This window comes from Lissotriton helveticus, chromosome 4_1, assembly GCF_964261635.1.
Source record: "Lissotriton helveticus chromosome 4_1, aLisHel1.1, whole genome shotgun sequence".
NCBI lineage: Eukaryota > Metazoa > Chordata > Amphibia > Caudata > Salamandridae > Lissotriton > Lissotriton helveticus.
In genome coordinates, this window is record NC_136063.1 from 449,951,217 (window position 1) to 449,967,818 (window position 16,602).

At 47.8% G+C, this 16,602-nt stretch overlaps 1 protein-coding gene across 1 annotated transcript in view; it reads right to left on the minus strand.

Moving 5' to 3' along the window:
• TMEM67 (transmembrane protein 67) overlaps positions 1-16,602 on the minus strand; it is a 989,409-nt gene that overhangs the window by 451,354 nt on the left and 521,453 nt on the right. Inside the window, exon 17 of the mRNA XM_078687042.1 lies at positions 7,621-7,719. Within this exon, the coding sequence (XP_078543168.1) occupies positions 7,621-7,719 (99 nt within the window). The remainder of the gene's footprint in view (positions 1-7,620; positions 7,720-16,602) is intronic.

The window sequence follows — 16,602 nt, forward strand, 5'->3', positions numbered from 1 at the left end:
GACTCTGTCTCCTCTGAGCACTGCATTTGCTCAAACAAAGACTCACTTCCAGAATTCAGGGACTCATCGATTCTGCACCACTCTGCACCCGATGCCCATGGCCCAAGTTCAAGTGGCCCAACACCCCAAGGAGGTCTCCCCAGCGATCCTGACCTGGGATCTGGTGATCCCCGACCTCCCTCAAGCCTCAAGATGATGCCTGCAGCCTCAACCCAGAGGGTGCCCCGACTGCAACCGGAGATGGTAAGAAAACCGGACGCCAGAAGATATCCCTGCACCCGATGCCCCACGGCCTTGGTTAGCTCAACCAACTGTGTCCAGGCATCCCCCAAGAACCCAACTTATGTATCCAGCTCGTGATCGCCTGCAGTAAGTCTCCCTTCCCTAGCCTGCAATCACTTTGTGAAACTGAAGGACTCCATTGGAAAGCACAGGGTCACCAATGATGATGGACAAGATCGACCTGATGCACCCTGCACCCGGCCACCGCAGTGCCATTAGTGGTGCAGCTCCTAAGCTGGTAGTTGGCCCCTGCAGTGCTGACCTTAACCCTAGGAGCTTTCCTCCCACACTCGAGTGGCCTGCTTGTCAGCAGCCCCTAACCGAAGGCCCCCTTAGCCCCATTGGCTAATACTGCACCCCTGAAACTTGAGTGCCTATCTAGACCTTGGGGAACCTTGGTCCTAACCCCCAAAACTCACCCTTGTAAGTCGGGTACTTCCCTGTGAAACCGCTAACACTTTTTCCCCATAGGAACCCATGTAAAGAGATTTTGGGGCCTAAAAAACGTTTGTGTTGAACTGTGCTGTATGAAGAAAATAGAATTCTATTGCAAAGTATAAAAAGCCATCCTTACCTTGTATGTAGAGATCCTAAGGTGTGGAATCTAGGCATAGCATCCCAAGTACTCAAAGTAAGAGTAACGAAAAGTAATTACTGTGTAATTTGAACTGCTTTCAAAGCATTTTAAAATTTGCAACAGTTGCAATTTTAAGCAAAACTAAATTTCCTTGAACAGTCTTGCTTTTAAAAATATATTTTACTTAGCTGTGCCAATTCCTGCTTGGCTCTAAAGAACAAGTTACTTACCTTCGGTAACGCTTTTTCTGGCGGATAGAGTATCTGCCTGTGCATTCCTCACCTTGTGAATATCCCCCTGCGTCAGCAACATTCGGAAATTCTTTTGTAGCTCTACATGCCGACGTGCACGGCGTCACAGAAGCACGGCATCGCGTGCGGCTCCGCTGACGTCACCGACTCCATAATAGGCCTACATCGGCGTGATGACATCAGTTCTGCCCTTTTTTCCGTGCCTTCGAGGCGCACGGACGGACCGACAACAGTAGATATATACACAGTGTACACAGTACCAAATAATCAAAGTAACACACACAGTGTGAAGACAATGTACTTCAGCAAATAGAATAACACACTACTTTTGAAAGTAACATATATAAATTATAACATTGCCTTTATTGTAGGTATATAAGGGTGGACAACGGGGAGGCGGGTGGGCATGTGAGGAATCCACAGGCAGATACTGTATCCACCAGAAAAAGCGTTACCGAAGGTAAGTAACTTGTTCTTCTGATGGATACATCTGCCAGTGGATTCCTCACCTTGTGAATAGATTCCCACAGCAGTCCCCACTCCCATAGGAGGGTGTCCACCCTTCTATACCAAGAAATCCTGAAGGACAGAGCGCGAAAAATGACCATCCCTCCTCACCTCGGAATCTAAGCAGTAATGCTTCGCGAAAGTGTGGAGGGAGGCCCAAGTTGCCGCTCTACAAATATCCTCTACAGGAACACCTCTAGACAAAGCAGAAGTAGCAGACTTTGCTCTAGTGGAATGAGCCCTCAAACCCTCTGGAGGTTTCTAAATGGCCAGAGAGTAGCATATCTTGATACACAAGACAATCCATCTTGACAGCGTGCGCTTGTGCATCGCTTTGCCTCTTCTGGCGTCAACGAAACCCACGAAGAGTTGGTCATCAATCCTGAACTCTCTAATTCTGTCCAGGTAAAAGCTCACCGCCCTCTTTGGGTCCAGACGGTGAAGTCTCTCCTCCTCCTTGGAAGGGTGAGGGGGAGGATAGAAGGTAGGGAGGGTAATGGACTGCCCCAGATGGAAAGGAGTCACCACCTTAGGCAGAAAAGCAGCCCTGGTCCTGAGTACCAGTCTTTCAGCATGAATGGTCAAGAATGGGGGTTTCGAACACAGAGCTTGAAGCTCACTTACCCTCCTTGCCGAGGTAATTGCAATCAGAAAGACCGTCTTAAAAGATAACAACCTCAAGGGACACCTGTGCAAAGGCTCAAAAGGTGATCCCATCAAGAAAGTAAGGACAAGGTTTAAGTCCCATTGAGGTACAATAAAAGGAGTAGGAGGAAATGTATTTGTAAGGCCTTTTGGAAACCTTAAAACAACAGGAGACTTAAATAAGGACGGCTGATCCGGCAGACAAAGGAATGCAGACAAGGCCGACAGATAACCTTTGACTGTCGCTACAACAAATCCTTGCTGGGCCAACGAAAGAACAAACTGAAGAATGTCAGACAAACGAGCCTTGAAAGGGTCAATGGACTTCTCTCCACACCAAGAGACAAACTTGGACCACCTATAAGAATAGATAGACTTGGTGGAATGACGCCTGGCTGATAATATGACATCCACCATGTCATGTGGGAGAGAAAAAGAATTCAGGTTGCCCCGTTCAATCTCCAGGCATGAAGGTGTAAGGTCTGGAGGTGGGGGTGTAGAACCTGCCCCTGCGACTGCGAGAGGAGGTCTGCCCTGAGAGGGAGACGGAGCAGAGGGCACGAGGAGAGGTGAAGAAGATCTGTGTACCGCACCCTTCTTTCCCAATCCGGGGCGATCAATATGACTTGGGCCTGGTCTTGGCGAATCTTCCTCAGAACCCGAGGAATCAAGGGTATGGGAGGAAACGCGTAAAGGAGTTGCGAACCCCAACTCGTCTGAAACGCGTCCCCCAAGGCCCCCTGCATCGGATACTGGAGACTGCAGAATGACGGGCAGTGAGCATTCTCGCGAGTGGCAAACAGGTCCACCCGAGGAGATCCCCACATCCGAAAGACGTGACAAACTACCTCTGGATGAAGCCTCCACTCGTGATCGGCGAGAACTGCCGACTGAGACTGTCTGCACTAACGTTCAGAACTCCGGCCAGATGATTTGCCATCAGACAAATCTGATGGTCCTTAACCCAGGACCAAGTCGCAGAGCCTCTCTGCAAAGACAATGCAACCCCACTCCTCCCTGCTTGTTGACATACCACATCGCGGTCGTGTTGTCCGTTAGCACCTGAACCGACTGACCGCTAAGGGAAGGGAGGAAGGCCTTGAGTGCCAAACGTATCGCCCGCAACTCTAGAAGGTTGATGTGAAGTAACCTTTCTTCTGGAGACCAAAGACCCTTGATCTCCAGATCCCCCAGATGAACACCCCACCCTAGAGTGGATGCATCCGTTATCACTGTGGCTACCGATGGAGGCAAATGAAAAGGCTTTCCTTGAGACAGATTGCCTTCCACGCTCCACCAAGACAGATATGCCGCAGCTTCTCTGGACATCCTGATTGACTCCCTGAGATCTCCGTTGTGCTGATACCACTGCCTGCGGAGGCAGCACTGGAGTGCCCTCATGTGCCAGCATGCATGGTTGACCAACAGCATGCAGGAAGCCATCAGACCGAGCAGGGGAAGGACCTTCAGGACTGGAACGACTGCTCCATTGTAAAATAAAGGAATCATTTCCTCTAAGTCGAGAATCCTTTGTGGAGGAGGGAATGCCCGACACACAGTGGTATCCAGGACTGCACCTATGAACAGGTTGCCCTGAGAGGGCACCAGGTGAGATTTGGGCACGTTTATCGAGAAACACAACCTGTACAACAACTGTGTTGTAATCTGCAGATGATGGAGCACCCTCTCTGGCAACTCTGCTTTGATCAGCCAGTCGTCCAGATAAGGGAATCCCGGTATCCCTGACCTTCTGAGATGGGCTGCCACCACTGCCATCACCTTGGTGACGACTCGAGGTGCAGTAGTAATAAGACCAAACGGAAGGACTGCAAACTGGTAATGTTGCGACCCCACCATGAAACCGAGATACTTCCTGTGCGACTTCAGGATAGGAATATGAAAATACGCATTGTGTAAGTCGATTGACACCATCCAGTCCTCTACCAGCAGCGCTTGAAGAACCTGCGCGAGGGTGAGCATCCTGAACTTCTGTTTCAGATAGAGGTTCAAGACCCTGTGGTCCAAGATTGGACGAAGTCTGCCATCCTTCTTGGGTATCAGGAAATACTGGGAGTAGCATCTCTGACCCCTTTCCTGCTCCGGAACCACCTTTATCGCACCTTTTCTCAGTAACGCCAGGACTTCTTCCCGCAGAAGAAACAGGTGGTCCTCCGAGCAAAAACCTTGGCAAGGAGGGTAATTTGGAGGGAAGAGCATACCCATTCTCTACAAGATTGAGAACCCAAAGGTCTGACATGACCGATTCTCAATCCTGTAGAAAATGAGTAAGCCGACTCCCCACAGGACCAACATGATCCGGAATGGCGGATCTAGGGCTGCTTTGCTGTGGTAGGAGGGGGGTGGGAAGAGGAGGAAGAGGAGGAGGAGGCTTGACGTCCTCGAGGACGGCCCCTGAGCCTGCCTCCGTATGATTTGTACAGCGCATTCTGCTGCTGCTGCTGTGGTTGCTTAAAAGATCGAAAGGAAGACCTTCAGAATCCTCTATACTTTTTACTCACAGAACCTCTGGACTGGAGGCCCAAAGATCTAGCCGTTGCTCTACTATCCTTGAATCTCTCCAAGGCAGTATCCGCCTTCTTCCCAAACAGGCCTGAACCATCAAATGTCAGATCTTTTAAGGTAGCCTGGACATCAGCAGAAAACTCAGATGACTTCAACCAAGCAGTTCTCCTGGTAGCAATCGATGACCCCATGACCCTTGCCACAGAGTCAGCTGTGTCCAAGCCACTCTGGATGACTTGGCGAGCAGCAGCTTTAGTATCAGCAAGAACCTCATTGAAGCTCTGCTTGTCCTCGTCAGGAATCTTAGGAACCAACTGCTTCACAGAGTACATTAGAGCGTGAATGTAACGCCCTAAAAGGCAAGTGGCGTTTGTTGACTTGAGAGCCATGCTAGCTGAAGAGAAAACCTTTTTAGCCGAATGATCTAGTTTCTTAGACTCTTTATCACCAGGCACTTGGGGAAAAGCACCAGTAGACTTTTTGGAGCAGGGCGCCTGTACCGCCAAGCTTTCAGGAGAAGGATGGGAAGATAAGAAGTCCGGATCTCCAGGAGCCAACCTATATCTCCTTGCGACAGCCCTTGAAACAGCTGGAGCCAAAAAAGGCTTACGCCACACCTCCAAGATTGGCTCTGTTAATGCATCATTAAAAGGAAGCATAGGTTCTACTACTGAAGAGAGAGAGTAAAGCACTTCCGTTAATATGTTTGATTTAAATTCCGCAGTGGGCAGATTTAAATTTAAAAGCTCAGCCGCCTTTTTAATGACTATATGATATGGTGCTACATCTTTTGATGGAACATCTGGAGCAGAGGAAAGCTCCCAATCCGGTGATAGTTCTAAACCACTAGCCTCCTTAAGATCATCAAAGAAATCTTCAGATTCCTGCAGTTCACCTTCCTCCATTTCCTCTTCTCTATATCTCTCTTCCTCCAGAAGCCGCCGAGCATCCCTTCTAGACCTCATCTTCGGGATCGGCGTCGGTGGATCCGCAATCGACTCCGATGGAGCCGGTGCCGGCGTCGAGGTCGGAGCCGAAGAACCAGACTGGAGCGTACGAGGTTGAATTGGAACCAGCGCCGGAGAAGATGCAATTGCGTCGATGACTTCGGCGGCGCCAAGAGATGCCAAGACGGAGCCAGCATAAAGGGCATGAACGGCGCCGGAGCATACGTCTGAGGGACTCCCAGATTAAAGGCCATCGGACCCATGGGACCAACCGGTGCTCCAGAGGGGTACATGGCTCTTGAAAAGACCCCGTACATAGTATTTAAGTAATGCATTGGGTCTTGCCCCGGGCCTGGAAAAGGAGGGTACCAACCCACAGGTTGCTCCTGAGGAGGCATCGGATTCAGGTCAACTGGAACGTCAGGACGATGGACCGGAGTCACAGAACCCTCAGGCAAAGGAGCCTCTTCCTCCTCTCGAGGTGGAGAATGAATCGACGTCGGGGTCGGATTCGACTCTCGAGCCGGAGACTGCTCCGGTGACCCAACAGGCGATGGCTCACCTTACGGCTCCGGTACAGTAGGTGAAGGAGAAACATAATCCTTCTGATGTCGACGACCTGGAGACTTCATCTTCGGATCCAACTCTCTCTCGGAATGACGTCGAGACCCGTGCTTCCTTTTCTTATGCTTCTTCTTGGATCGATAAGCATGCCCCGAAGAAGACCTCGAAGCCGACCTCGAACGGGACCTCGAACGTCTGGAACAGGACTTCGACCTTTTCTTCTCCTTCTTGCCTTTCAACTTCGCCACAAGAAGCTTTGCCTCCCTTTCTCGCAACGCCTTGGGGTTCATCTTCTTGCAACGGGGACAGCCTTGGACGTGGTGGTCAGATGAGAGACAACACACACAATCTTCATGCGGATCACTTAAAGACATCATCTTTCCGCATTCTCCATAGGGCTTGAAACCAGTTTTCTTCTAAGACATCTTGAAAAGATACAAGAAAATACTGGAAATACTTGGCAGTAACAGAGTAACAAACGAGCTACCGAAGATCCCTAGAAAAACCATTAGCGTCGACGACATGGATAAAAGGAAACTGATGTCATCACGCCGACGTAGGCCTATTATGGAGTCGGTGACGTCAGCGGAGCCGCGCGCGATGCCGTGCTTCTGTGACGTTGTCCACGTCGGCGTGTAGAGCTACAAAAGAATTTCCGAATGTTGCTGACGCAGGGGGATATTCACAAGGTGAGGAATCCACTGGCAGATGTATCCATCAGAAATAAAACAGAAGAATACCTTTGTATACTTACTAAATTGGTCTGGATTCTGTCTCGGAGTGGGTGTATCATTCCTTGATTGAGTGATTACAATAAAAGCTTAACACACCCTCTGGATAAGCCTAACTGCTCACCCACCGAAAGAGAGCTGTTAGTGCCTACCTAACTTAGCCTCGACTTTACCTCTGGGGAATCTCTGGACTCTGTGCACACTATACCTTACTTTGGTATAGTATACACAGAGCCAGCTTCCTACACGTGGGTACATCCATGGGCGGAAGGATATCATAAGGCGAAGGTAGGAAGACTGCTGTAAGGATGGAGGATACATCAAATGTATGTGAGAGGTAAACACTATATTGTTGCATTCAAGAAGCGGTAGGAAATAATGAAGTACATTGAGGAAGGGGTGAGGCGGAGCAGCTGAACAGATAGTGCTACACAAGAGACTCTAATAACTGAGGCAGCTGTGTTTGATTGATCGGCCACTCTATAGCCTCACTCAAAGTACGCAGCCTTTAAAGAAATGTCACAAAATGACAATGTTCGACATAGCTTATGTAGACAACATGAAAATGTAAGTAATATTCAGATTCTACATACCTTGAAGAAAATCAGCCAATAGAACCCAGTGCCTACAGTGACAATGAAGAACACATCGGCAAGGACTCCAGCATAGAAAATCAGGAATTTTAGAGCCGCCTGTAACAGAAGAAAATAATTACTTCTGTTGTACAAGTCGTCATTTCCAACAAGTAGGAAAGTATCATATTTACATAGGCAAAAGGTACAAGAAGGATTGTGTCTCACTTCTGTGTCTTGCTTTGAGCATGTATTGATGAGTTCAACTGCTTCTTTGTCTTTGAATTTGTTTAACAGAACTTCAGTCCTGTCTGGACCTAAAAATTAGCTGCAGCTGCCACAGATTCATGTTAGGAAAGTGCCTGACAGCAGTGTTTCAGCAAAAGTACCATGGACTCTAATTCAGGCACGACAAATGTGCTAATAAATCCAGGATAGATATATAAATACTGCCATCATTAAGTGAAGTGGACCCCTGTGCCACTTCAATTGCTGCACAACTGATAACACAAACCCCTGCCTCAGAGTATATATGCTTATTTTAAACGAGGTAGAGGTTATAGCCATAAAAAGAGTACATTGCTCTCCCTCTCCCATCTCCACCAAAAAGCTTGAAGATAACTTTGTTAGGAAACATTAGCATTATGAGATTTAAGTTATTGGAAGTCTTGTTTTCACAGTAGCCATGTGTTTACACTGCAGCTCATTATCTTACATTTAGGTAATGGTTCATAGCTAATTTGCAAAGGATGTTTACATTACATGTTCACCTAAGTTCATGTAGTAACATTTTTCATACTTTCATTTGTAAGGTTTTTGACGTCTTATCTCTTGGATACATTTTTTTAACATAACATTGTTCATATTTTCATTTGTAAGGTTTTTGACGTCTAATCTATTGGATACATTTGCTACTTGTGTATAGTCTTCCTTCAATAAGGCATGATGCAACCTTCCCTGAAGATACACATAAGAGACATAAGTGAAAACTAACGTTTTTGCTTTCGTTGCATCAACTGCTACGGGCAAAGAAGTGGCGCAACTTACAAGTCGATCCACTAGGCAATGTAAGTCAACAACCAAAGTGGAACTTGCAGCACCCAAGAAAACAGAGCTGTGCAATAGGTCTCAATGACATAGCCACAGGGAGAATCTAGAAATGATGGAGGGTGGGAAAAATAACATGTTCAGCTGGAAGGGTGTGTATGGATAAGAAGTGCTATGGCCATATGGTAGGCCTGGTCAAAGTGAAGGTGAGTAAAAGGAGGCACGGCCCTTAAAGTAGAGGTCCACTCAGAACACCTGATTGATTAAGGCATGGCTACCAAGAGCAGATGGTCACCCGGTATGCCTGATTAACTGAAGGTGAATAAAGCATGGCAGCTGTAAGATGATGTATTCTGAAGCACAGGCACTGGAAGTGAAAGTTCACCCGGTCTGCCTAATTGACAAAGAGATGGCGACTGAAGGTCAAGTCTATGGCTACCCGGCATGCCTGGTAGAATGAAGGTGAATTAGCTCGCGGGTCAAAACAGTATCTCATAGATTCTGGTTTATTGGCACAGTTAGCTCTCTGCATGGTAGGGGGGAGAATTTACATTGTTTTTCAGTTTTGAGTCCAGATTCCACGCAAAGAGGTTCCAGCAAGAGACAAGACGCAATGGGAGAACTACCCTTTAGTCATGTATTGATGGGAGAGGGGTAGTCCTTAAGAAGGCGCTCAGTGTCAGAGGTAGAGGTGCTTAGAAGAGGGGTGCTCAGGTTTGAAATAAGAAATAGCATTAGAGTGGAAAACAATAAGAGTGCTTATATCAAGAGATACAAAGTCACTCCTTGCTCAGACACCACAAAATACACTCCTTCCTCAGACACCACAAAGTACAAGTTGTGCTTGTCTTGGAGACCCACTTCATGGCGGAGGAAGCAGCGAGGGTAATTCTACTCAGTCAGTTATTCCAGTTATGCTAAAGTGAGTATCCATATGGGTGGTACCTGGAATACCTTTCCAGCTCTTCTATTCAGAAGACTACATAAAATGCAGATATATACTGGTCTGTACATTGCTGGATGGAGAGAAGATATCATTTTGGAAATTGTCTGCCCCAAACAGATGAAAGGTCCTTTTCCTGGACGCTAACAAACACAGGAGCCAGCTACCTAAAATGCCCCAACCACCTGGGCAGGACATTTTTATTGCATCCTAGATGATGCGTTATCCTCACCAAAATGAGATTGGTCCCATGCACTGTCCCCTGACCCATTGGAATATTATTTAACATTCACAACTAATCTGCAGATTTGATTTTATTTAACTAGATTTCATTTAGGTACTGTGCATTTCTTGCTGGTATTTCCACACCAGAGTGGTTGGGTGAATGATCTCTCACCTTGTCTATGTGATAATCTTACAAGCCAAAGCGCTTTGCACTTTATCTTATTCGGCACTTTATATAAAAAGTCAAGGCGTACATTTTTAATCCCACTGGTTTTTTTTAAATTCTATTTATTAACAGTAGGAATCAAGATCACAAGGCAGAATACAATATATTTTCATTTCTTATCTTAACAAGGTTCTCAGACAATTAAAAATACATGATGTGGTGATTACTGGTGATTCGTGCCATGTCTATAACGTTTCATCTTGAGCTGGTATCAGTAGTGAGGTACAGAGATTCCCCCTATATTCATTCCAGTCATTCCAGAGGTGGGACCACTTTTTTGGGACATTCCCTGGCTACATAAACATACTTTTCCCGAAACATGCACCAATTCATGTCTTTCTTCCATGCACACACAGCCGGTGCATGCGATGCCCCATACTTCTGAGCGATGTTGCGTTTGGCTATCGTAAGCCCCTACGTAACCCAGGTTATGCGTGTGTTGTTTAGGTCCGTTGGCTCCCACACATTCAGGAGACATCTCTTAGCCTCCAGGGGAAGTGTATGGTTTAATACTTCACTCAGAACCTCATGTATTTTCCTCCAATACTTCTGGACATGTGGGCATTCCCATAGAATGTGGAGGAAAGTACCTTCGTTTCCACAGCCCCGTCTACATTTACCATCAGGCGCTCTACCCATTTGTACCATGTCAGGTCCCGTGATGTAAATACGGTGCAAAATTTTGAGTTGTATTAGCCTCAACTTTGCTGCAATGGCTACCTCTCGTGGCGAAGACACCGCTGCCACCCAGTCTTCGTAGTCTTGTATTATGCCATCCCTTTCCCGACCACTGTTAATGAAAATTCACCCTTGTACATATGTTGATGGTGTTAAATTCTTGCACTCACTGGCTACCCCTGATATCTGTATTGCAGTAGCCAACTATATAAAAATGTCTTTGGCCATTGGAAACGTTAGGAGTAAGAATTTCCTGAGTTGTCTCACCGTAACTACCGTATTCAAAGAGTCGCATGTCCCTGGTATTTTATTAATTGTTTGTAACATATTGTCCAGAACTGTTTATAGGCTGTGATAATGTTTTTGAAAATTCAAATCGTGTTATGAACTGATACTAGGTGGTTTTTATAGAGTTTTAAGTAATATGCATTTTTGAAGGTAATGGATTTGAATGAACTTGGAAATTTTGGGGGTCTCTACAGCAGACATAAAGGCCACTAGAAAAGCACCTTAACTTAGGAATTGACATGGCTCATAGTTTCCCTTCGTGAGGTTTTTTAAGTATTTGTTTAATTATTGTAGATTGACATTTGAAGCCTTCAAGTTTGACCCACTGAATGAATTTTAATGAAGCATGTAACTGTCATGCATTGCCGCTCCGTTGTCTCCTCTAAACACTCTAGACCCTCACTTCTGGTGTTTTATGCCTCTGACCGGTCTAGTTGTCGGTATAACAGCCTTTGCGACGGAGCACTTCCGGGGGACACACATTTAATCCGCGCAGTCCTGCTGGGTCACTGCTTCAGATACATCATGGAGTCCAGATCCTCGAGATAAGGTGGACGCTTATCTTCGACGTCAACCTTCAGTCCTGCTTCCAAGGGTTGGTCCGTTCCGAAGATCCGCGCTAATGCGCGCTTAGGTATTCCTGCTCGTTTCCGTCTAGGGGGTACGTACTGTCCGTTTCTGCCTTTCCCGCTATTGCGCAGGAGCGCTTTGTTTTTACTGTTTTGCAAACCGCGCTGGAGTGCTTTGTTTTGACTATTAGGAGTACGCGCAGGAGCGCTTGTTTTCACTGTTTGGCAACACGCGCTGGAGCACTTTGTTTTTGACCATTTTACACCTCGCGCTGGAGCGCTTTGTTTTTGATTGTTTAGTAGCACGCGCAGGAGCGCTTTGTTTTTAGGGCATATGAGTGGCACGCAGTAGCGTGTTGGAGGCGTATGACATTGCTGCTTGAGCACACGATCATTGTGTCCAGCAGTACCCCGTCTCTTCATTCCTTGCTCTGCTGGTCAAGCGCAGGAGCGCTTTCCTTCACCCCTCAAGGAGCAACCTACTATTGTTTACTGCCAGGTGTTTACAAGCCTTGGTGAGTACCAATACTGCAGGCCCTCACGAAGTAGTGTTTAGAGGTGTACACAGGAAGAAGGTGGGGTCTGGGTTCCTTCCTAACGGGTCTCTTTACTTTCTCCTAGGGTGCATCCCTGTCCTGCCCATACTGTTGCCTTCCATCTCCGTCCTCGTTTCTGGCTCCTTCCCTGGCTTCACCTCATCCCTGCCGGGTGCAGCAATTCCGTACGGGGTCAGGTGGGTACAGGGGCGGTAGCTCTTGTCGTCTCTGCGGCATCACCTCACAAGCAGAGGTAAGCCTTGTGGGGATCACGACAGAATCTGAAGCCCACGTTGTTTATTCCGCCCAGGCGACATGGGCGACCCTGAGATCACACTACAGGACATCGCAGCCATGCTGACTAGCATACAGGCAGAGAACATCAGCCTACGCCATGACATGAAGGCCTTACAAGGCCAAATGGTGGCAGGGGTAGCCAATCCATGGGGAACCACCCTGAGTCCTAGGGTCAGGCAAGAAGGGATACTACGGCCACCCACTTTCACGTTCGGAGGGTCCTCCTCTACCTCAAGCCAGGATACCGCTATACAAGTCACACCACACCCTGTGCAGCTAGCTCCTCCCGAACGTTTTTACGGCGACAGCACCAAATACAGCATCTTCCTGCATCAATGCCATCTGCACTTCATGGCCAGAGCAACCGCTTTTCCGGACGATGCATCCAAAATCGCATTTATTCTTTCTTACATGGGTGGTGATGCCGCCCAATGGTCCATATCGTTCGTGGACAACGACGATCCGATGCTGTACAACCTTCCTCTCTTCAAGGAAACCATGCATCGAATGTTCACCCGACATACGTTTGTCCAGGCCACGGATAACGAACTGCTCGGCCTCAAACAGGGCAGTAGCGATCTGCTCCACTACATCACGACATTTAGCAGACTCGTCATCGAGGCGCACTGGCCTGAGTCCAAGAAGGTGTCGGTTTTCTATCGCGGCCTACGCGACGAACTGAAGGACAAGATAGCACAAATGCCTGATCCCCGAGGAAATAGGACCGTTCATAGACCTAGTAGTCAAGGTCAACTACAGGATACAAGAACGTAGAACCGAAAAGGGGAAAGGAAGCGAAAACCGTTTCCTGTCATTTGGGGACAAAGGCACAGAGAAAACCAGAGACGAACCGGCGGCTGCCAGCGCCGCTCAAGAACCTATGCAGATAGGAGGCATACGTGGTCCACTCACCAGTACGGAAAGAGAGACGAGGAGAAAACAGAACCAATGCCTGTATTGTGGCAAAAGCGGTCACTTCGTCAGAGAATGCCCAGTGAAGCCCGCACGCACACGAGGAAGAAGACCGTTTGCGTTACCCATTAACAAAGGAGACAAGATGGGAAACGAAGCAACCCAGTCGAGACAAAGGGGTCCGTCTGCTGGGTTTATCATCATGCAAAACGGTGATCCCTGCGGTTTTGGATAGCAGCCACCACGTAGGGGTGGAGGTGACATTACGGAATCCAACAGGCAAGGAATGGTTAGTAACCGCCTTACTGGATTCTGGGGCAACCGGTAATTTCATCGACACCATGTATTCACATGCTTTGGTCATAACCACCATACCCAAAGACATTCCGGAAACCGTCAAAGCAGTGGATGGAACCGACCTGACCTCAGGCCTCATCAGGTATCAGACAGAAGAGATGGTGATGTCCTTCGCAAACCACCATACCAAAACCATCGGCTTCGATGTGATAGACGCCCCACAGTTCAAGGTCATACTGGCCTTCCATGGTTGGTTAACCACAACCCTTGGATCGACTGGGTATCCAGAGTCATAACTCTAGACTCGGACCATTGCAACACCACTTGTTACACGGAGAAGGCTTCCTTGGACGTGCGTGCAGTACAAGCGCGCTCTTTGCCCCTACAAGGCATGGGGGTGGTCGCCCAAACAGACGTACCAGCGGCCTATTCGGAACTGGCCGAGGTTTTCGACAAAAAAGGAGCCAACGCCTTGCCACCTCACCGGTCCTTTGACTGCAGGATAGACCCGATTCCTGGTTTCACACTTCCATGCAGCCGGATATATTCCCTCACCCAGAAGGAAAACGACCATCTACGCGCTTACCTGGACGAATATCTGGACAACGGGTTCATCCGCCACTCCCGATCTCCGGTGTCCTCCCCTCTTTTCTTCGTGGCCAAGAAGGAGGGCGATCTGAGGACCTGCATAGACTTTAGGGCTATGAACGCCATCACGGTGAAGAACCGATATCCCTTGCCATTGATCTCTGGTCTCCTGGATCAAGTTAAGAACGCCTCCGTCTACACAAAACTAGACTTACGGGGGGCCTACCACCTTGTCAGAGTCCGAAGGGGTGACGAATGGAAGACGGCCTTCCGGACCAAATTCGGTCTCTACGAACACCAGGTCATGCCTTCGGACTCTGCAACGCCCCTGCAGCCTTTCAGTTCTTCATCGATGAGGTGTTGAGGGAATGCATAGATATATTCTGTATCGTCTATATAGACGATATTCTGATCTATTCTCAGAACCTCCCTGACCACATCCAGCACGTACGTTCTGTCCTACAGCAGTTGGGAAAACACCGTCTGGAGCGCTTTGTTTTTGATTGTTTAGTAGCACGCGCAGGAGCGCTTTGTTTTTAGGGCATATGAGTGGCACGCAGTAGCGTGTTGGAGGCGTATGACATTGCTGCATGAGCACACGATCATTGTGTCCAGCAGTACCCCGTCTCTTCATTCCTTGCTCTGCTGGTCAAGCGCAGGAGCGCTTTTCTTCACCCCTCAAGGAGCAATCTACTATTGTTTACTGCCAGGTGTTTACAAGCCTTGGTGAGTACCAATACTGCAGGCCTTCACGAAGAAGTGTTTAGAGGTGTACACAGGAAGAAGGTGGGGTCTGGGTTCCTTCCTAACGGGTCTCTTTACTTTCTCCTAGGGTGCATCCCTGTCCTGCCCATACCATTGCCTTCCATCTCCGTCCTCGTTTCTGGCTCCTTCCCTGGCTTCACCTCATCCCTGACGGGTGAAGCAATTCCGTACGGGGTCAGGTGGGTACTGGGGCGGTAGCTCTTGTCGTCTCTGCTGAATCACCTCACAAGCAGAGGTAAGCCTTGTGGGGATCACGACAGTAACCTTACTGTACGGCCATTTGATGTAGGCTGGAAATCGATGCTGCTGTTGTTGATGAACTGAATGCCCTTTTTTGTACCCTTTAATGGCTCGTTAAGCCGAATAAAGATCTATTGATGATACTATAAACAGGCATCAAAACTGAAATCACACCAAACCAAATATATTGCCAGCCCTAAGTAAAGTGAAGGATAAAGCTTGGGATGCACGTGTGACGGGATTCTAATCTGCAGGCCATCTCAGAGGGATTTTGATTGATATAAGTTGATTACATATGCGAGAAGGCAGTCACATCCTTCAGTAATTTTCAAAGCTGCAGCAGGTCCTGAACTTCACAGTTTCCAATTTTTCAGATACCTTCAGCTGAGGTACACTGTCCCACATCTGGTAGGTTTAAGTGACATTATGGATTTCAGTCTGCTAAAAAAAAGCTTACTATTACTACCTTAGGTGATAAAAAGGTGTCCAACACATCAATACCCCAGTCATTTTTCTGGCCATATTGGTGACATCAGAAGAAAATGTGCGGAACTCGTCTGATGAGTATTGGTAAGATGCTCTTATTTCATCAATGGAGATTGCTCCTTCCTCCTGTTTTTGCAGAATTTGCTAAACCAAGGAGAGGCTGTGGATGATGAGAAGAGGTTTCTACTTTATGTTCCAATATAATCAGGGGTTGGTATTTTCTTTCCATACAATATAGCGATACCCAGTCATTTGTGTGTTTTCAAGGAAGATGGTTGTGATGGGATATACTCCAAGGTTCCACTTGGAGCTTGGAATGTAGTAGGGTAATGATTAAGGCAGTTGCCTAGGGCTGTTGATGGTTGAGGTGAATAAACCTTTCGCTGGAACCTACGCAAGGTGTGGAGCTTTGTTTATTCACATGTGGTGACCACCACATAATTTGGCGACGAGCGCGGGATGCTTTGCGCAGTCACCTCAACATCAAATCAAGAAGGAATCGGATGAGGTATTGTTTAAAGCGTCTAAAGTACGTTTCGCTTACCTCAACAGCTGTTTGTTGTTGAAGACGCAGTGGGTCTTCCTCCAGTGCTGATGTCTTCGAGAGTTGAAGAGACCGCATGCTGATCGGAGCTGGTGATGATAGGCGGGGGAGGCATGACCTGAAATGCATTTGAGTTCCACTGTGGCTGCGCCCTAGACTGTGCCCCATCGCCTGTAGAGACAAAGGCAGTCACAGCGCAACAAGGTCTCCGTAAAAAGAAGTCCATTTGCAGCAAGCAGCATCTTATGAGAAAGCCCCACTCACTGCGAACCGAAGGCGAGCGTGGTCACGCACGGCCGCCATTTTTAGCATTTGGGAAGACTCTTATAGGAGTACTGAGAGTTCACGTCGTTTCCAGGATC